At 45.5% G+C, this 22,130-nt stretch overlaps 1 protein-coding gene across 3 annotated transcripts in view; it reads left to right on the plus strand.

Annotated features, from left to right (window-relative positions):
- Positions 1 to 1,239: 1,239 nt before the first annotated feature.
- ANKH (ANKH inorganic pyrophosphate transport regulator) overlaps positions 1,240 to 22,130 on the plus strand; it is a 120,780-nt gene continuing 99,889 nt past the window's right edge. The window contains exons 1-2 of one of the 3 annotated variants that reach the window (XM_036278677.1): positions 7,544 to 7,559; positions 12,519 to 12,648. In XM_036278677.1, coding sequence (XP_036134570.1) covers positions 12,520 to 12,648 — 129 coding nt within the window. In that variant the 5' untranslated portion in view covers positions 7,544 to 7,559; position 12,519. Of the gene's footprint in view, positions 1,675 to 7,543; positions 7,560 to 12,518; positions 12,649 to 22,130 lie in introns of those variants that run through there. The other 2 variants (XM_036278680.1, XM_036278679.1) reach the window with 2 other exon arrangements.

Here is a 22,130-nt window from a genome sequence, read left to right on the forward strand (position 1 = left end):
GGTGACGACTGCACAGGAAATCGGCCGTGCGCGAGCCTCCACTTCACCGCTTGTAATAGTCTTTGTTGTTGTTGTTCAACGAATAAACTGAGCGAAGGTACAGAGATTATCCATACCCGGCCTCCCCAGGTACTCCTCATTCACCAGGGCCTAAACGCCGGGCACGGCGCGCTGGGTGCAGAGATGGATGCTGCTTCGCTGTCATACTGTTCTGAAGTTTCCGGTAAAACACTCAGCACAGCACTTACTTACTCTGAAATCACTGGGCCACAGGATTGTAAAACATTTATTTCTTTTTCCTTGTTTATTTAAAAGAGACAGACTTTTCTAGTTTTGTTGTTTTGTTTTTTACAACAGTGCTGCATTGAGAAGAATCTCGGCTCGCTGTTAGCAAACTGTGCTGGAGGCGGGTCTGAGCGCCCTCAAGGGCGGCCGGCCCAGCCTGAGCATCTCTTCAGAGTGTCCAGAGGCAACGATGACCCATGTCCCCTGGGCAAAATGCGCAGTGGGCCGCGGGGACTGGTCCCTGCAGGCGCCCTTCACGGCCACTGTTTCTCAGTTTCCAGCGTCCTCCCAGAGGCACCTCTACCTTCCCGGGTCCCCAGTTGCCCGGGTGTGCCCGAATCGAACCCACAGCCCCAGCCCCGAGCAGCCCCCTCCGCATGTCCCCTCTGCCCAAACCCGCTCCCTCAGGGCCACTGAGTGCCCCCATTGCTCCCCGCGACCGCGCTCTTGTCGCCTGCCCCCACTGCCAGTCTTTCACACGTCCCAGCCCCTCCCAGGACAGAGCGGGGACCCTAACCCCTCGCTGGGATGCAGAGCCCGGCCACCCCCGGGCCTCCGGGTAGCCTGTGCCCCGCCACTCAAGCTTCCCACGCCGCGCCCTCAGGCTCCTGGCCGTGCAACGCCGCCCCTGGGCCAGCCGGGGACCGCTGCGAGTCCCACCCCGCGCGCCCCGGGGACGCAGCGGAGGCGGCGGCGCTGGCTGGCAGCCGGGGAGGCGGCGGCCCAGCGGCCTGTGCGTGTGCAGCGCCCCCCGCGGTCGCGCCGAGCGCAGGCGGCGGCCGCGGTGGGAAGGAGGGAGCCGCCCGCCCTCCCGGCCCGGCCTCCTCCCCAGCCCGCCACCCTCCCGCCCTCGGGCTGCCGGCGGTGTCCGCGCCTCCGCGCCCGCCCCGATTTCCTCCGCACGGCGGCGGCGGCGGTGGCGGCGGCGCCTCGTGCGCGTGGTTATTTATTTCCGGGCCCCAGAGCGCTTATAATGGAGCCGCTGTCAGCAGAACCTTCTGCTGCTGCCGCCGCCGCCGCCACCGCCGTCCCTCCTCTTTTTTTTCCCGGCAGATCTTTGTTGTGTGGGAGGGCAGCAGGGATGGACTTGAGCTTGCGGATCTCCTGCTAGACCCGCCGCGCTTGGAGAGGGCGCCGCAGCCGCAACGAAGAGCCGCCGCCGCCTCCGCCCCGAGGCCCCGCCGGAGCCGGCCTACGTCCGCCCGCCCCCCGCTCGGCCCGCTCGCCCCGCGCCCCCCGGCAGAGTCCCTTCGCGGCGGCAGATGTGTGTGGGGTCAGCCCACGGTGGGGACTATGGTGAAATTCCCGGCGCTCACGCACTACTGGCCCCTGATCCGGTTCCTGGTGCCCCTGGGCATCACCAACATAGCCATCGACTTCGGGGAGCAGGTAAGCCCCGCCGCGCCCCTAGCCCGGCACCGGCAGCGCCGCCCCGCGCCCCGCTCCCCGCTCGCTCTGCCTCGGCCTTAGACGCCCCAGCGCCGTGGGATGGGGGCAGAAGGGAGTCACCTGCTCCGAGTTCCTTTTTATCCTGGAACATTTGGTTGGGTTTGCAGCCTGTCAAGGATGACTTTTCCAGCACTCTATTTCCCCCCTCCCCCAGTTATTCAGCAGAGTTTTCCAGCTCTCTCTCGCTCTAGCTTTCTCTGGCGCTTCACCTATAGAAGGGTTTTTAGTGCACAGCAGGAGTATTATGTAATTTGTGATTATGTAAACCGCAGGTCTGTAAGTAAAATGTAGTTTCTAGTAGTTCAGGAGCTGGGGTTTTATTTATCCGGGGTTGGTGATGATGGTGATGGTGATGATGGGGAGATTTTTGCATGAGAATGTGCCCCAGTTGATTTCCCAGTTACTTCTAATTTGTTTTCAGCCCAGGTATGGATTCGGGGTGTCCCCAGTGTGTCCTGATAAGCGACCATTGATCATCTCTAGTTTGAGATTTTGTTTTTTGTTTTCTCTTGGACCCCTAAAAGGGGAGCACATTTTTGTTTGTTGCTTTCTCGTCCTTGTTTCTTTTTCATGTTTTTCCCCCACTTAATCTCCATGTGGCGTCATTGCAAAACAGGCGCTGCAGACTCCCCAGCCGAGATGCATTGGTGCTCTGCACTTAGCCTTGTGCGGACCGTTTTGTTGTTGTTGTTGTTTTTGTTTGTTTTTTCCTGCAGGGCCCCCAGCGGGATGCACTTGCATTTTAAGGCCAGGAAGAGGAGGGAGGTGGGCAGTAGCATGCCACCTTGCAGCGCAGGTATCAGAACTGGCCAGGGTGTGTAATGGGCAACACTTCTGGTGTTGTAGCACCTTATTTATGTTCTTTTTCTTTAAGTCAAGAGACTGCAAAGGATATTTGTATTTTTAAAAATGCACCTATTCTGATGAACTTTTAGTTAAAAAAAGGGAACCGTTTTTTCAGAAGAGGGTTGGTTTGACACCATCATTTGGTGAATGTCTGCTTGGATTTGCCTCTCTTTGCTCAGAACTTCCGATTGATTCCAACTCTATAATCTCCCTGATACTTAGTGACATTGTAAGCTACTTTTATTTCGGATTTTAATGCAGATAAGTGTCCACAATGTAATACAGTCTCTAGAGACCTTTGTCTAGAAGCCAACTAATTTCCTTTGATTAACTATTATATCTTTTCTTTTGCCACTGTGCCCTGCCAGTACCTCTCCCCAAGGGTTGCCCTGCTGCTCACCTCCTTCCTGCCCACCTTACCTTCTTTCATAATTAACTGGTGACTTTGGGCATTTCCTATCATCTGTGAAAAGGTTTTTAGACCTGAATTCACTACATTGCTCATTTGAGGTGAGTCAAGTGTTGTATATTCACCTGAACCTTTTACTATGTTAAGGCTTATCTTCTTGGAGCTGTTCCAAAGGTTGTCCAGGATGCTCACCTGATCTCTTCTCCCTGAACTGTAGTGTGTGTGTGTGAATTACATAGTGATAACTGGAGGAAACAAGAGTGTTCTTTCTCATAATTAAATGACCTGAAGCATGCCATAGTATTGCCTCACATTTGCCTTGATTTAATACAAGGCTGAAATAACTAAGGTTTTGATTTTAGTGTAAGGGAAGGCATCTCCTGAGGTTACAAAAGGGTGGCAAGACATAAGAGACTATACATATTGTTTACCATCGTGGGTCTACTAATTCAAACTCATCTTTACCATATTGCTAACCTCATAATCATGGCTAACATAAGCAAAGTACTAGAGCAGTTATCTTTTTTGCACAGGAGCAAGTTTTATCAACAACTGGTGTTTGAGTTCCTTATCCCTTAAATGCCAGCATATTTACAAGGTTAAAGACTGCCTGGAAGTGGAGATATTTTATCAGAGTTAGGGGTGGAGAGATGGGGGGAAGAAATGGATAGGTTCCCAAAGCCTTGCTTTGCCTCCTAGTATCATATGAAAATTGTTTTGAAAAATGTACAAGGTGGGAAGAATGGAACTTACTTTTTCTTAGTATTAAACGAGGGAAATAATTACAGTTTGAATTAAGGCATGACCTGGTCATATGTGGGTAATGAATACAAGAGCATATTATCCCAGCTGCTTCAAAGTACAATAAAGATGAAGAGAAATGAATCTATTTGCAAAAGTAGGTCTGTGTTAGACTTTGAAAATGTGCAGCTTTTGGCATGAATTTTATTCAATTCTACACATACAGATGGACACATACAGATCTCTATCATTCTTCTTTCAGAGTGAGCAGGTATATGACACCTTGCCCTGAGTGAACAATGATTTCCTATTTCAGTAACTGACTAATCCTAAAGCAGGGAGGTGACATGGGAGTGTAAAGGTCAAAACAGCCCCTGGTTCTCGCGCTTTTGAGAGAATCAAGAAATGCAAAATAAAAATAAATAAAACATCTCGCCCTGCCTGGTTTGGTCCAGCAGTTAGAGCGTCGGCTCTCGGACAGAAGAGTGTCGGGTTGGATTCTGGCCAAGGGCACATGGCTCGTTTTGGTTCCATCCTGGGCCCTGATTGGGGTTATGCAGGAGGCAGTCAATCTATCTGTCTCTCTCACATTAATGTCTCTCCCTCCGTCCCTCCCTCCTCCTCTATCTGAAAATCAATGGAAAAATATCCTCAGGTGAGGATTAAAACATAAATAAAATAAATTAAAAAATAAAACATCTCATTAGCTTTTAAGTCTCTGACTTGTCCAGAACAAAAGGATAATAAAATCATTTCAAATGTTTCTTAGAGAAGGTTTTTTAAAAATTATTATTATTATAAATATCTCAATGTGTGGTTTCTGTAGAAAATGTGAACAGAACTTTTAAAATGGAAATCCAGCTATATAAAAGATTCCACTGAAATTTGAATAAGCAGCACATATGTGATTGTGTATAGGAATTGACACATGAATTATCTCAGCTATTAGTTCACGTGGGGGAGGAGATAGGAGGAAGCCTGTAACAGTCTGTCCAGAGCCGCCTAATATCTTCCATGAACATCGTCTGTTGTATGTAGATTTCCTTATAACTTCATAGCTCAGTCAGGGAGGAACCCAAATATTATGGAATGTTTACTCTAACAAGACTAGCAAAACCTATTATCATATTTTTCAGTTTTGATCATAGCAATAATTTAAGGGGAGGAGAGGGTTGAATTCTACACTGAAAAAAAAAAAGCTATGTGGCATAGAATGGCTTGCTTTATAATAATAAACAACATAAGCACCATAGAAAAGAATGAGACTATATCCATTATTGCTACGGAAAGAAGGAGGATGCTAAAACAATGTATTTCTTCAAAAGTATCTGCAAATGTCCATTTGGTCTTACTATGTTCAATGGACTATTATTTCTGTTTAAAACTAAACTTGGTGCACCTTTGAATATCTTAAAAGCCAAGTTCACAAAATTATGTAGATAAAGCAGTGAACTTTTATTTGTTGTTGTTAATCCTCACCCAAGGATATTTTCCCATTGATTTTTAGAGAGAGTGAAAGAGAGGGAGGGAGAGAGAGACACACACATCAATTAATTACCCACCTCCCATATGACCCCAGCCTGGGCCGGGATTGAACCTGCAATTCAGGTGCATGCCCTTGACCAGAAATTGAACTCAAAACCCTTTGGTCTGAGGGCTGATACTCTTAACTGCTGAGCCAAACTGGTCAGGGCAAAGCAGTGAGCTTTTTTAAGGTACCAAATAATACTTAAAATGTTAAGGATAATTTTGTTACAACTTTGAAAGGTAAAAGCAAGTTGAAATTGTTTAACTTGAGAAGAAATGTGTTCTGCCTAGTGCCAGGTAATCCACTCTTCCACACTCAAATGATATCTTTCGATATTTCAGATTGTCCTTTATGACTCCCTGAATTTGGTTGGGTCCAATATGGCAATTCAGTGACCCCAGATGTTTATCTGTGAATGAAGAGTGTTGCATATGGATTGTTACCATTACAGGAATAAGATGTATGATAGGAATGTTAGAATGTGTTCCCAGCCCCCCTTTCTAATGTAGGAAAGACCTTTATAAGGAAAGGAAAGGAAATCTACTATTAGGCTTCCACAGTAAAAGAATGAGGGTCTCAAATTATTAATATCACAAAATGGAAACAAAAATAAAAGAGAGAAGCCCAGGAAAAATAACTTAATAAATGTTCTTCCTATCTACTAAATAGAGAAACACCTCCACCCCCACAAAAGTTCTCCATTAGACTAGGAGGTACAGGAATTAAAAAGGGTGAATGTAGTGAATGGCACTGGCCACTGTTGAAAGGGACTCTTCATCCAAGGTCACTCAGTGATGGAAGAGACAGAGCTGGCCCTAAGTAATAATAATAAAAGTGTCCATTGCTATGTTTTACTTTCCAAAGTACTTAAAGACAGAAACGTAAATCCAAAGCTAAGTTTTTAAGTAACTGTAAGTGGGAGACATTTTTCCTTCCAATTTTTTCTACATTAATGGAATACATTTTAAAATAATATTTATTTATCTAATTATAAAAGTAATGTATGCTAATTGCTTACAGTTTGATTATTAAAAAAGGGGGGGGGGAATACCTATAATTTTGCTCTGAAGAAAAAAATACTCCTTTAACATTTTGGGTATCTCCTCCCAATCTTTTTTTTTTTTCTTCCCAAAATAATTGAGGATCTCGCAATGATTTTAAATAGCATGATATTTGAATATATGAGCATACTGCAATACCCTTTGCTGTATATTCTCCTATTGTTTAAATGCTGACATTTTTTTTTGCTTTTGTTTGTTTAGTTGGTTGTTTTTTTTGTTTGTTTGCTTCATTTTTTGCAATATAAAATTTCAGTGAGCATCTCTTTGTACTAAGTAAAGAACATGTTTTCTCTGACTACCTTGGGCTTTCTGCCTGGTATAACTTGCTGCCTATTTCAGTTTCTCATTCATACATAGAAAATGAGGTCACTCTTTTCTGGCAGTCCATATTTAGTCAAGGACACAGTGACCTCCTTAGTCCAATTGATACTGACTTCTCTACCATGTTTCCCAGTTCTCTTCAGATTTACTTAAGGATCTCTCTTTTGGTGAACTTAGGAACGCAGATTGTGCCTAGAGTCAGTCACAAAGGTATAATCCTGTGGTTAGACTGTTTGCTCATTTATTTATTGAGGTGGTTTGATGACCAGCCTAACTACTACTTTGTCAGAATACTTCTTTCCAAGCATGTCCTTCACAGATATTCAAATAGATCACACATCAAGACAACATCTAAATCTCTTTCTAGTAATACATCAAATTTTTTTAAAGCAGTTTTTAAAGTGTTCTGGATAGTGTTATTTATGCTACTGTCACTTTGTGGGTGTGACAAGCTCAATTTTATGTTAGTGGTGAAGAATTTGGTCTCAGTGCTGTTCACTCTGCCTTATCTGTCTGAGGCAGTGGGCAGGGTATGTTGGGGCTGGGGTGGGGGGAGAGGAGACCACGGATGAAAAATCATTCTTTTAATGACCTATGTGTGTTGAAATAAATAAACCTCAATGAACTGCTTTTATAGCATACCAAAGTGACTTGGATGATGTCTGAATTTTTTAAAAGTCAATCTGGTATTTTTTTTTAACATCTGTGACTCTATTAGTTGCTGTGGAGATGAATTAGAAGTACAGAAAACCAATTTATGCAGTGTTATGCGGGTATGAGCTACCTAAGTGATGACTGAAGCTTATCCTTTAAAATGCAAATTGTTGTTTTTTTCTGTTTTTTAGTATGAAAAAGGTTGTTGCTGGAAATCTATATTGCACATTTCCCTACCCTATTGAATAAACATAATACGCAAAAGGTAATATACCATTTCTTGGTGGCCTGTGAATGTCCGATGTTGTGCCAAGCAATCGCGGATGTCCACTGGCAGGTGATATTCAAAATACTTAACCGAGAGTTTGGCACCAACCAATACAATAAAAATAATAAGTCATAAAAATTGTTAATACATGCTGACTACTTTTTAATTTTCTGCTTTGGATCTCCTCTGGGAAATGAAAATGCATTAGCGTTCCATGAAAAATGAAGAGTAAATAACTGTGGAAGCCCTCTTTAGGGAAAAACATATATGCTTTGTGACTCTTGCTTTCCTACCCCGCGCTGATTTTTTCTGTTCTAGAGAGATTCTAGAGTTAATGTCAGTGACGTGACCTTGGCACAAGGGAAGTATTGGCATATTTGACACAGCCCCTGCCCTCCGGTTGCTTGGATCTGGTTAAGGAAGCATACATGAAACACCTTTGCAATCAGCCTCACGGAGCAAAACGTCTAATTGCACAGTGCAGTTGATAACATATGGCGAGGTGCTCGGTAATTGCCGTGGAGCAGTAAGTGTGGTCATGGCCGGCTGTTTCGACACAGCTCTCATCTGGAGGGTGTAGCCCCTGCTTCCTTCTCTGTAAATGGTCTTCTCCCCTTGTCCTCCAAGTGGATAGCACCCATCTGAGAAGGCGAAGAAGGTTACAAGGTAGGTAAATTAGCAGACTTCTTGTCAAGCCTTACAAACCCAGATTTTCTTAGTTGTTTTTTCTATTTCCATGGGTTTTAATCATTCAGCTGCTACTCCAACAACCGAATACCAGTCAGTGCTGAGAACCAACGAGCTTAAAATGACAAAGACAGCAGTTGTCTCCGTCAACTGGAAGACCTACGCATCACAACTTTCTGGTTCTGCTGTATGGTTGCTTCTTCAGACTGAAAGTGCTTTCAGACTCCAACTGGGGAAGGGGAATAACGTCATTATTTGGCAGGGCAAGGAGGGTATTTATTCTTCTGGATAAAAGTTATCAAAAAACTGCCTGTACATCTGGTTCAGAAATGCCATGGGGGTCCCTAGGGACCAATGGATCAATTTTGTTTCTCGTTGGGGGAGTATATTTTGGTTTGTTAGCTCACAGGTCCTAGTTGGTTTTAGAATTTTTAGGGTATTTTGATATGACTGGATTGGCAAGGCTTTTGATGATTCTGACACCTTTGGCCCTGTTAGAGGATTCCTTTCTGAAAAGATGGGTTTGTTGGTATGAATCATCAGTCCTCTTATTAACATGGGTTAACACCTCTGTTCCCAACCTCAGGGCTGCAGGATGGGCTGTGTGTATGGCTCCTTACCCTCCAGCATAAGGTGGTGAGAGGCAGCCCCAGGAACCTCCAAGCCCACATGCCCCCACGCACATCCTCTCCCTTGTCAGTTCCTGCAGTTTGTCTGCAATCCATCATCCCACCTGGATGGAGATGAGGCCGGCAGTGGGGACCCTGACTCGCGGCTGGGAGGAAACTGGGAATCTCTGCGCAAGAACTTTTTTAAAAATTTTTTTTCCCTTTATTGATTTTAGAAAGAAAGGAAGGAAGAGGGAGAGAGAGAGAGAAATATCAATGAGAGAGAACATCAACCAGCCACCTTTTGCATGCCCCTCATTGGGGATTTGGCCCACAACCTGGGCATGTGCCCTGACCGGGAATCGAACCGGTGACCTCTTGGTGCATGGGTCAATGCTCAACCACTGAGCCACACCAGTAGGGCTGCACAAAAACTCTCAAAGATGACTAGAAAGGTGGGACTGAGGCTCCTTGGGGCATTTAGTTGGAATTAAACGGCTGAAGAGCAGAATGTCTACCAGTAGGTTAATGAGATGTTTTCTGGAGAGCAACGTGAGCCAAGGAGCAGGGGCCGAAGTTGGCTGTGAGGGTGATTTTCCTGTGAGAAGTCAGGGTAGCCTGCTTTGTGAGAGACCCAAGGAGGTCTAGTCTGGGTTGGGCAGCTTTCAGGCTCAGTAGTCTTTATCAGTATCTATGCAGTGAGCTGCTCATTCCAGGTTATTGTCGTCACTAAATGATAATGAGTCCACATCAATAAGCTTGTCGGAACCCCTGCTCCGATTTTACAGAAATGTAACATTAAGTCTAGGGCAGTATTTGAGTCCCTGACTGTCGTTTTCTGATCCGCCATTTGGCTTCGGTGTGGCTGTTTTGTTTTTAAAGTTGCCTTTTGGACCAATAAGCAGTTTGTGTGCTCTTGACTGCTGCTCCATAACACCCTGAGGTCTGTCACCACTGGGCCATGCATTTTAATAGAGGGACATAGTAGTGTGGAGAATCTAAAATAGCAGATTACAAAAGAAAAAAAAATTGTCTGACGGTCTAAGTGCTTTAAATGGTCTGGCAGGAAATTCACCATGATGAGGACACTGGGGCCTCCCACAATGTGGGGCCTGAACTTGACATTTTAGAAAAGAAACACTGTCCAGAGGAGGGAAACAAATAACCACATAAATAAGAAAGAGGTAACTTTCCCCTCTCCGAGGTTCTGGCCAAGTCCAATGCTAAAGCAACCAGGAGACAGAAACATACACCTTGCATCCAGCCTGAGAATAGTGTCTCTTCTGGGCTCCAGACCACACTCAGACGTGGTTCCCTCGCCTCTCTGAGACCTTGTTTTCCTTTGGGATGCTTATGGTTCTTACGGACATGCAGTCAGGGTGTACCTGCTTTCCACTCCCACGCGGGGCCACACACCTTTAGGGTTTCGCCACCTGGTCTCACACCTGTTGGGCTGTGTACCAAACTCAGGCAGGTTCCTGGCACTGTCTGCAGGTCGTCCCTGTGTGTGGTTACCAGACTTCCCAGACAAACCGGTGTCTCCTCGGCCAGGAGAAAGGAACTTGGACTTAGTTCTAGGGCTAGTGCAGACCCAGTGGAGGGCCCTGAAGCAGACAGTGACATTGAGCATCAGTAGCTAAACTGCAGGACCTGTTGGTTTTTCTAACATTCTTATTTACTCTGATTTCCTTTAGGCTTAACATGCCTTCTTTCAGGGGAGGGGGCTGGTGAGCTTATTTTTCTTTCCTCTTTAAAAATCAAGTTAGAATTTACATACAGTGAAATGTGCAGATCTTATGAGCACAGGTCCACTGGTTTTGACAAATGACAAATGTTGCAATCAAGGTATAGAACATTCCGTCAGCCAGAAGGTTCCCTGGTGCCCTCCCCCAGAGGCAGCCACTACTCTGAGTGGCAAGCCTCTTTAATTGTTCATGAGTTTGGGGCCACTCATTGTTATTACACTGTGTAACACTGTTATTCTTTCCTGCTGCAAAATATGGCTCAATGTTGTGAATTTTAGTGGATTTAAGGCAGGGGGTGAGTTTGAGCTTGTGTAAAATAACTTCTTTCCTTACTTCATTCTATTTGGGGTTTTTAATCAGTCTATCGATATACGTCCTTTAATTACATGAACTGCTGATCATTTTGAAGTTCAGACATGCTTAAAAATTAAAGTCTGCATAGAAAACTAACATCATGAAACAAAATGTGAAAAATACATACAGTGGAAAACTATTTATTCAGCCCTAAAAAGGAATGAAATTATTATGTATGCTACAACGTAGATAAACTTTGAGAACATTATGCTAAGGAAATTAGCCAGACACAGGAGGACAACTATTGTATGCTTCCACTTCTGTGCAGTACCTGGAATAGTCACACTCATAGGGACAGAAAGTGGAATAGTAGTTACAAGGGTTTAGGGAAAGGAAAAAATGGGGAGTTGTTGTTTAACCGGTACAGAGTTTCAGTTTGGGATGACAAGGTTGTGAGGAAGGATGGTGGTGATGGTTGCACAATAATGTGAATGTACTTAATTCCACTGAACTATATTAAAATAATACATTTTCATTGTGTACATTTTATCAAAAATTTTTAAATTAATTAACTCATAAGCTACTGGAAAAGCCTATGGCTTTTATATGGTTTTGTGTGTGTTTTTGTTTTTTGTTGTGTTTTTTTTTGCATTTATCTTCAGATAGAGCAGGAGGGAGAGAGGGAGGAAGAGAGAGAAAGAAACATCAATGTGAGAGACACATCGAGTGGCTGCCACCCACACGACCCCAACTGCAACCGAGGTACGAGCCCTTAGTGGGAACCAAACTCGGGACTCTCTGGTCCGCGGGCCAATGCTCTAACTGCTGAGCCAAACTGGCCAGGGCTGCCTATGGCTTTTGAAGAGGAGCTCTCTTTTCTAAAACAAATTATCAGTTTTATTCTAGTAATAGATATAATTTGTTTTCATTGTAAAGAAGGAAAATACATCAAAGTATTTAGAAGAAAATAAGAATCATGTGCAAGCCCACCACCTAAAGATAAGTCTGTATCTGTTTTAGTGCCTGTCTTCTCATCTGTTTCTTTGGCATATATTTTGAAACCAAATTGTAACCTTTCCATTTGATAACATATGCAGTTTCCCTTGATTTTATGTATTCATCTAAAAATGTGATGATGAATGGCGTTCTCTCCCATGAATATACCTTAATTTATTTAACTGATCCTCTGTGGTTAGATGTTCAGTGGTTTCTCTTTCACTCTATTTTAAATAATGCTCTGAAACATTTTGTACACATGTCTTTGCACACAGCTGAGTCCTTCTTTGGATCAATACTGGAAACATTGTTGGATCTGTGCACAGTTCCAGGGCCTCTGCTATGTGGCACCACCTTCTGTAGAAAGTTGTTCCACGTTACCCTGCAGGCGCTGTGTTGGGATGAGCCCATGTCCCTGGTCCACAGCGGGCACTAGGTTAACGCCCAGTAACGTCTGCCACCCGGAATCCACATTCTAGTTCTCTCAGAGCCACGTGGTGCCACATTCCTTCAAATGATTTCTCTTACTGAGGCATTTTTTTAATACTGAGAGATCAATTCAGATTTTTATGATGTAATACTTTAAAAATACTATTTCAGGACTCATTCTTTTTGATATGTTTCAGCATGTTTTGGACCAAATACCTACTCCAAGTGGGATCAGGCTTAAACTCAGGGAGGAAAAGGATCGTGTTGGTTCTACTTGCATATGTCTGGGAAGATGCCTTCCTTGCAGGTGTCGAGGCAGAGAAAATGGTATGTGTGTGTGTGTATGAGAGAGGGGGGGGGAGGAGTTTCAGTGATGCTCAAGAAGTTTCCTTCTCACAACTTCCCAGTGAACATGTGGGGGAGAAGAAAACATTTCCTGACCTTCCCAGGTGCCTGGGCCTGCTCTAGGCATGTGGCACGCACAGTGGGGTGTCAGCTCCTCCAGGTTAAAATGAATCGAATAGCTGTGCCCGGGCGTTCAGCCTCTCTGGAGCAGCCTGGCTTTTCCAACTGGGCTCATGCTTAGAGTCTCATAGGAGATTTGGTGTTGGCTGTGTTCTTGGGACATGTGGAGCTAGTGACATTTAGGGAAATGGAAGAGAAAAGGCTCTCTCTTTCCTGCCACCCTGACCCCGTTTCCTCCATCTGACCTGATCTTCTTGCTGTGCACACACCGCCTTAGAGGAAAGGGGCGAGAGCAGAGGGGAGAGGAAAGGGTGCCTGCTCATTCAGAGGTGACCGAGTTCCGTGGCCCCTCCTCTGCTACTTCCCGCAGCAGTGCAAACTGACCCCAGCATGGTCGACAGAAAGAGCACCCCCTCTGACAGTCAGGACCCAAGGATTTGACCTCCATCCCTGTACCCCCTGGCCCTCTGACCTTGAGCAAAGAACCTGACCTCATTGAGATGCAGCTTTTCCAACTGTCAAATGGGACAAAGGGCTTACTTACCTGTTTTTGGAGGTGGAGACCAGACAGAGACTAGACACGAAAGTGCTTTGACAGTGTGAAGTGCTACACATATGTAAGGTGGTGTTGCATAAGACTGGGAACCTGGTATGCTGCCACACCTGTTTATATTTTACACATTCTCAGCTAGCTGACGTTTCTTGCTTTGTATTGATTCAGTGCTTTGAATTAAGGAGATTTCTTAAATTAGAACCAGTTGGGTCAGGGGGCGAGCTGAAGCATGCTGGAGGACAGATCCTGGGAACGCTTGGATATTACAGCGTGTGTGTCAACAATATTATTGCTGCTGTTTTGTTGTTGTTTTCACACTTTGTGGAAAAGACATTGAAGGCTGGATTCATTCACTAGTGATATTTTCTTTTAATTTAATTACTTGGATATAGATAACATATTTTTTGAAACGATGAGTGAAATTTTATTTTAATTATAGGCTGTTGTTTGACACAGGTTTGGAAGAGGGTGGCTACACATACTGTTGGCCCCTTTTCTAATCTAGATGTACAAATGGTACCAAGCCTTCCTTGGTTTTGTTGACGGTCATGGCAGTAACACACCAAGGTGTTCCAGACAATGTACGGGAGGCAGGGGCCGCTTAATGAGATGAAAGTTATGACTCACTTTCCAGGTGCTAATATGCTGATTTGGAGTGTTTTCACTATTAAATAGTGAGGACTCCGGAACACAGAGGGCAAGGGTGTCTTCATGCATGAGCTCAATCAGCACATGTTCCTTGGACACCTACTATATCCTACGTGGTCACTTAAGACAGAAGAAGAAAAGACTGATTCAGTCCTTGCTTGCCCAGAGATTTATCTAGAAGGCAACCAGCCGGGCAGGCTCTTACCAAATTGTGTGATCAGGTCTGAGATAGAGGAAGAACAGGGTGTTCAGAGGATTTATCTCAACAGAGGATTTAAGGTTCCTCTTACGAAAGGAGCCTTTAATCCGCCATCCTAAAGGTCAGGGAAGCTTTCTGTTCAGGCTGAGACCTGAGACCTAAAGAGGATGGTGTGTCCCTATCCTGGAAAGCAAGAGAGTTTCAGGTGAGGGTAGAACTGCTTAGTTTTGTTTGTTTGTTTTTGTTAACTATCACCTGAGGATATTTTTTCCATTGATTTTTTTTTTTTTTATTAGAGAGAGTACAAGAGAGGGTGGGGGGGGGGAGAGCGAGAGCGAGAGAGAGAGAGAGAGAGAGAGAGAGAGAAACATTGATATGAGAGAGACACATTGATTGGCTGCCTCCTGCATGACCCTGAGGCCAGGGTCAACCTGCAACTCAAGTACATGCCCTTGACCTGGGGTCTAACTGGCAACATTCCATCACTGACCAGGGCAAGGTGCTCAGTTTGATTGGAACAGGGAACAAGACCAGCAGAGAGCAGGGGAGAGAGGGGGATGGGGGTGAGGAGTATGACCAGGAAGGTCCAGCGTCAGTCAGGACAAGGAGTTCAGTCTGGATCCCAGAGCCCTGGAGAACTTTGAAGGTTTCTTAGAAGGGGTGTGGTCTGATTCACATATTTGAAAGATAATTTTGGTTTCAGTGTGGCTAATGAATTTGAGGGAGGTGAGACCAGAGGCAGGCTCTTGTGGAGACTACCAGCGAGATGGGGTGGCCTAGATGCTAAATGAGGCTTGGAGGCAGGGAGGGAGGGTGAAGGAACCACATGGATTTTGGCCACCTACTGATGGGGTGGGAGGGGATGGGTGGATGATGACACCTCCGACCTTTACAAGAGCTGGTTTGAGTGAAGAAAATGGATTCCCATTTTAGTCACGTTGTTTCCTTAATACATTTAGTGAAATGTCTTAAATTGCTTGCTAAGAGAGAGTACAAATTATACGTAATGGTGGGAGCTACAATAAGTACTTGGTACCTAGATAGCCTCTCTCTCTCTCTCTAGCTTTCTCTCTCCCTCCTTTTCTCCCTCCCTCCCTCCCTTCCTTCCTGGGGCAACTTCATTAGTTCTCTGTAAAAGGGAGATGTTTGCATTTTTTCAAAATGTAAAACTGCTTTGTTATAATGTAGTCAGTTCTCAGCTGTTTGCCTTAATGGAATTGTGATATGGATAATTAAAAGATATTTGAGTGTTTGGCACTGGAATACACTATTAGCACTTGGAGGGAAGTCTGATTCATCTCTGCACCACCGTGCCGGGCTAAGGATAACATTAGAGTTGAACCAGGTGCCTGGTGACCGCAGAGAGATGCCATCTGGAATTGACTTTGATGCGTTCCCATGGTTTGCTCTATCTGTACATTAAATGTTTACTGTGTAAGCAGTAGGGAGCAGACTAACCTTGGAGAGGCTCCTTTAATGACTTTATGTTTGTTTTTTTGTGTGCAGGATTTTGTTTTTGGCTTTGTTTTTTAGTGTTGTGCTGAGCTTACAGTCTGGTTATAATTCATGAAATGTATTTAGAGTACATGTTCCTACAGAAATAACGTGACAGCTCGTGGTTAGGTTTCCAGGCCAGTCCACCGAAGTCATATAGCCCCTAACGTTATTAACGTACTACATATCTGCACGGAAGAGTAGCCCCGAACCACACTGTGAGAACGGTAGTGACAGGGAAAGCAGTCCGATCGAAGTGTATTATTTGTCTTTGTGAACTTTAAGAACAGCGGGTGTAATAACGACGAAAGGAAGGCCGCGGCTGGGAGAGGAGGCTGGTTAATTTAACATCAGAGCCTCTTCTGGATGCACGTGACCCACTGGCTGTAATTAGGCTAATTTGGAAACTCATAAATGGGAGTGCCACACACTCTGGGGGATAACTTGGCAAGACTTGGGAGACAGGAGGATGGATGGGAAACAGGCCCCCCAGGGTGGAATTAACGGGTGGGACTGGGGCGAATTCTGAGTGGACTGGGGGAGACCAAAGGACAGAGGGACAAGAGGCTGGACGCCCCTGCAGGCTGCTGCAGGACTTCTGCTTTCCGCTGGCATCTCGGACCCGGGACAGCAGGGTAGGCTGGGGTGGTGAATGGGGTCGGAGGCAGGTATGTGCGTTCAGCCCTTCGCGAGTGACACTTGCCTGTGACAGCGGTCTGGAGTGTGCTGGTGGCGAGCTGTCTGCTGTGACGGGGAAGGCAGCGTTAAACATCTCACGTAGAAAATAACTGATTTCTTTACAGTTGGAGAAATACGTGTTCTGCTCGTCCTAATCAGTAGCTACCTGGACTTTAAATTCCCATTCCCCGCCCTGTAATTTATTGCTGCCCAGCCTTGTCTTGCACACCCAGTTAATTCCCAAGGGCCCTGCCTCTTCCATATTGTCTCCTGTTCCCTAATAGCCCTTCAAGTTATGTTTTCAGATGCATCACTGCTATGTTTTCTAGTGAGAGTGAAATTTATAAACACCTACCTGCATCTGTAGACTTAGATTTACTTGCGTCTCCTTTCCATGGACATCTCCTCCGGGAAAAATCATGCAAAAAGCAGCATTTGATAGAGACCCATCGCTACTGGAAAGAGCGGCATTTTCTGTAATTAGACCACATCCATATTGTAAAAAATACCTCTGCTTATATACATTACATTCAAACACTCACACACGCTTACGTTCACACCTTCTTTGTTTTAGAATCAGCCAGTTTAATACAAATGCCTTAGACGGAGAATATGGAAGACAAATGCTTAACCCCTTTTTCATCTTCTTAACTTGAGCAGAAATGGGCGGTTTATTGAGGACGCAGCAAGATGAACGTTGCTCGGTCCCTTCCCCGGTACATGCTTCTCGTTTGCAGCGCACTGGATAGTTTGTACAGTGTGTCATCATCACATGTGGGTTCCACAGTCCACGGGCCCTGCCAGGAGGGAGGGTGAGGCCACGTCTGTAGAGGACTTGAGAGCCCGCTGGCCCAGCTGCCCTGTTCCCCTCCGAGGAGAGCTCCTTTTTTCGGCCCTGGGTGTTGCTTCTGGGCAGGGGTCCTGTCAGAGCGCAGAGGAGCATGGAGTCCAGTCTTGGAGTTACAGAAAACTGACCCGGAGAGCAGAGACGTGGTCCGCTCAGAGCTGCTGAGAGCCTGTGATCCACGCTTAAGTCAAAGGACCACAGCCCTGGACAACTGTCCCTTCTCTGGATGCTTCTGTGTCCTGAGCCTCCTCCCTTCCCCTGTGTGAGGGCCTGCTGTGCCCTGTGCCCTAGTGAGGGGGGTGAGGACTCCTTTCTGCATTGAAGTGAGTCGCAGCATGGACTGGCAGGGTTCAATGTCACTTGCGGGTTCTAGGCTCCTGAGTTCTGACCTTATAGATACAGCTGTCTAATTCCTTAAACCGCCAGGACTATGGCTCTGCCTGAGCGGAACCACTGGGCTTTGCCTCACCCCACCCCTCCCTGCCCTCCTCAGAACTAATGAGGGCCGAAGTTCCTCTCCTTATCAAGGCTGCAGGCTTGCTTGCTTTCTCCCTTTCTTCCTTCCGTCCTTCCTTCCTTTACTTTTTTTTTTTTTAATTAAATTTATGGCTATAACACTGGTTAATAACATATAATTTTCAGGTGTACAGGATTTTAATTCGACCTCTGTGTACTCTAGGGCGTGCTCACCACTCGAAGTCTCATTTCCTTCTGTTACCATATCTTTACTCCTTTAATCCACTTTCCCCTCCCCCTGAGTATTACTTTCTTAAAATCTAATCATCAGGAGAAAAATAATACTCAGTGGGGGCTCTCTGGGCTTTAATTGGCTGAACCTCCTGGCAGACATTACATTTTCTTTGCTTTTCAGCGCCTTTTCATAAATCAGGTGTCTTTTTTTTTTTAAAGATTTCTTTTTGCTTCCAAGCATTCATTAATTTCAGATTAGGTAGCCTGGGTGTCTGCAGTGCTGAGCGTCTTGCCTTTTAATGGCTGCAGCTCCAGAGGAAGCAGAGAGAGTCCCATCCATTCCACCCTCTGGGAGGCACCGGGCCGCCGCCATTCGTCCCGTGCCCCCTCCCATCTCCACAGCCCCTCTGTCTGCGGGGACACATCTGTCTCCCCATCTCACCACGAACCCCTGAGGGTGGGGCTGGCGTGGGACTGCCCCTGGGCCAGCCTGCTGGTCCCTGTCCCACAGCACTCAGCACAGAGGAGGAACCTCAGAAAGTGCTGGGACGAGATAAATGGATGCAGTGAATAAATGCCGGAATGTAGAAGCAACATAACAAATACAGTTTTCTCAGGCTTAGTGCAGATGTCCCCGTCTCTCAGCTGCAGCACATCTGTCCCTCTGAACAAAGGGACAGCGCCGAGTTTGTTAGATGTCCTCCTGCACAGACTACCTGTGCAGGTGCTTAGCTCGGGGTGCGGCAGGAAGATGACGATGTGTTAACGTGCAGCCAGAAGACCTCCCTTCACCACCCAGATGGGAGGCCGCTCCTCCTACATGCGGAGTCTGGAACCCTGTCCGGGGGAGAATTACCGGGGGCATGGACTTGAGAGGTGGGTTCGTCTACTGGTCCTGTAGTGGATGCCAGTGAGACTGACTACCCTGAAAAACAATTATTCTTGAGTTTGGGGGAGAATCCTTTTCTGGTGAAAGAAAACATGCAAAACCATTTGCATGCGGTGATTTCACCCAAGGGAGGAAAAGTCAGGGTGATTTGGGCATAGGGGTACATACAGGTGGAAGGAGTACTGGGGAGCCCCCGACCCCACCAGCCCACCCTCTGCCCTGAGAGTCCACGGAGAAGGCCAGCCTCTCTGCAGGGGTGCACACCCAGGTGGCCACTGCAGCAGTCCCGCCTGATGGACATGCTTGTATCTCCGTCCCGGCAGAGGAACCATCCTGCGCAGCCTTGGCCAGAATGAGACTGAATAGGCCGGATGAAGAGCAGCATGAGGGGCGAAGAGGCGTTACTGTGTTAGCTATGATCTCCTAGTAAAGGGCGTTCTGCACTTTGCGCTTCTGATCATCAGAATGGGCTGTGGCCAGACCGAAAAACTTGTAATGTGCCATAGTAATACGTAATCGCAATGGTAATGCTATATGACACGTCATAGCATGGGGTCCAAACAGAGAATAACACTGAAGAAATAGTAATCTAACAGCTAGCCAACAACATCACTGTTAAGCTACACCCCCCACCATCTATCGAATAGATAGCCAAATAGCCTGTAATCACTTTCTAGGCAAATAATGTTAACGATAATAAATTATGGACTGTCTATCTATATTTAATATCATAAGAGGGGAGAATCCTTTGCTGCAGGGATTGTGAATGTGTTACCCCACTTACCATTACCCAAAGTAAGAGACTATGGTCCAAAGCAGAACTAGAATGCTTTCCCTCCCAAAATCCAAATGAGAAGAGAGAAGCAGAAATTCATTTGGGACTTAGCCTGCCTTACAAAGTTTATAAAGAAGAAATCTGGTCTGTACCATGTGCTAGTTCTTAGCAACTGAGGTTGAGATGCAAAGTCCAATACGAGCGACATGTTTTCAAACCACAACATGGTTTGGGGAACCGAATCCCTGTCTTCCTCACTCTGAACTGGGACATGTGCGCGTTCGCTCGCTCTCTCTCTCTCTCTCTCTCAGGTATTTCCCCTTTTCAGGTTAATAAGTCATTGACTATATGACCTTGGCAACATTTTGATACTTTTCTGTTGTTGGATGTTTCCCTTAGCATGACGTAAAATATTATAGATTGTTTCAAATTAGCCAGATTAAAAAAAAATAAAATAAGATAGAGTTCCATTTTAAAAAGAAAGAAAGAAAAAACCTTAGCAAGCAAAGCATGGATTTGCCATAAAGCTGGGAGTGGGGTTCTGAAAATAAAGCCTGCACCCCAATCTGAATGTCAGGACAGTAACACTAATCTCTTAGTGACTCTAGGCTCCCATAGTCTATACATTATTATTTCTACATGTGAAAATGTAGAAACAACCTTTCTATGCATGTGTTATTGTTTTATTTTACAGGAGTGGACAGCACCTAGGCATACAAACATTTTTTGATCTGTTATCTTCTCTTTGAGGTGTTTTTTGTTTGTTTGCTTGCTTTTTATTTTAATTTTTTTTTTCTTTATTGATTTTTTAGAGAGAGAGGAAGGGAGAGATAGAGAAAGAAGCATCAATGAGAGAAAACATTGATTGGCTGCCTCCTGCATGACCCCCCCACTGGGGATTTGGCACACAACCTGGGAATCGAACCAGCGATGTCATGGTGCATGGGTCGATGCTCAACCACTGCCAAGGCACACCAGCCAAGGCACACTAGCCTTCTTGATTGCTGCCCTTTTGTTCACTTAGCCGCATGTGGACTTGTTGCTTCTCTTTGCTAAAGCCTACAGGTCCCGGAGGATGACAGACTACCTTCCTTTTTGAAAAAAAATATGTTTTTATTGATTTTTTTAGAGAGAAAGGAAGGGATAGAGAGATAGAACATCAATGTGAGAAACATTGATTGGCTACCTCCTGCACGCCCCCTACTGGTGATTGAGCCCAAAACCTGGGAGTATGCCCAACTGGGAATCGAACCAGGACCTCTCAGTCTATGGGATGATGCTCAATCCACTAAGCCACACTGGTCAGGCAACCTTGCTTTTTTTAAAAAAAATTGATTTAGGAGAGAGAAACATTGATTTGTTGTTCCACTTATTTATGCATTCATTGGTTGATTCTTCTATGTGCCCTGATTAGGAATCAGACCTGCAACCTTGGCATATGGAGACAGCGCTCTAACCAGCTGAGCTACCCAGCCAGGGCAGACTACCTTCCTTTCTCCTCCAGTCAGTGCGTCCCCCTAACAGCTGGCATTCAGAGCACCACAGTGGCAGCCTCCGCAGCAAAGGCTGTTTTATTCCAAAAAAACATTAATAGCACGTTTTCCCCCTCTGTGACCTCAGTTTTCTTTACAGGCCACATGATCATTCATTTTGAGGTGCCCACTTTTATCCCTTTGTCTTTCCCCTCAATGTGGATGAAAATAATACAATATAGATTTTGCTCTTGTCAACTGTGCTTTTAGCTGTGTCCCGGCCCCCTTGCTGTCCTTAAGAGCAAGGCACTGCATTTGATGCATAGCCCTCCGTCGTCCCCAAAAGCTGCAACGCTCGTCGGAAAAGCGCCCCCGACTTGAGATTCATTCTCAGCAGTACATTCCGCCTAGCCATGCACCGCACGACGTGGGAAGTGTGTGCGTTCTCTCCTGAGAGTGGCGTGGGGTGACGTGAACTAGGTCTCTATAGAAACAGCCCGAGGGCAATCAGGAGTTGCATATCGGTGTTTTTGCCATTTACTCTTGAACTCTCATTATCCACCTGTGAAGTGATTTAAGAAGAACTCTGAAAAGCTGAATGACTAAAAAGCACTTGAACGCGATTATCAAATAAATCTGTCCACTTGTGGTCGCCCAAACTCTGTCCCACCCGGTATTTGTGAATGCAGTTGTAAACGCCACCATTTCCCTGATGCTCCGTATGCAGGGTGTCGTGCGGGCTTGTGTGTGGGAAATGACAGGAAGGTGGTGGGGATGCCTTCTTAATTCCTGAAAGTAGGAATCCGAGGCACTTTGGCAACAGTCGTTAAACTTCTAAAATTACAATCACTTCCTAGCAGGTTGTCGTGGTGCTTTAAGCCTGATTTACCAAAACATACTCACAAGGTCAGGATTTGGCTGTGAAAAGAAGAGTTTTACTAGAATCTCTTAATTGGTCAAAAGCCCGCATGGGGGTTTTCTGTGACCACAGTTTGCAACACCAGGATAATTAATTCATTACTTTTGGTTCATCGCTAGTCAGATGTACCCTAGGTCTTCTTGCTCCTGTGGTCGTTGACCAGTGTCATAGGACATTCAA

The sequence above is a fragment of the Molossus molossus genome, unplaced genomic scaffold (genome assembly GCF_014108415.1).
Source record: "Molossus molossus isolate mMolMol1 unplaced genomic scaffold, mMolMol1.p scaffold_m16_p_3, whole genome shotgun sequence".
NCBI classification, from domain to species: Eukaryota; Metazoa; Chordata; class Mammalia; order Chiroptera; family Molossidae; genus Molossus; species Molossus molossus.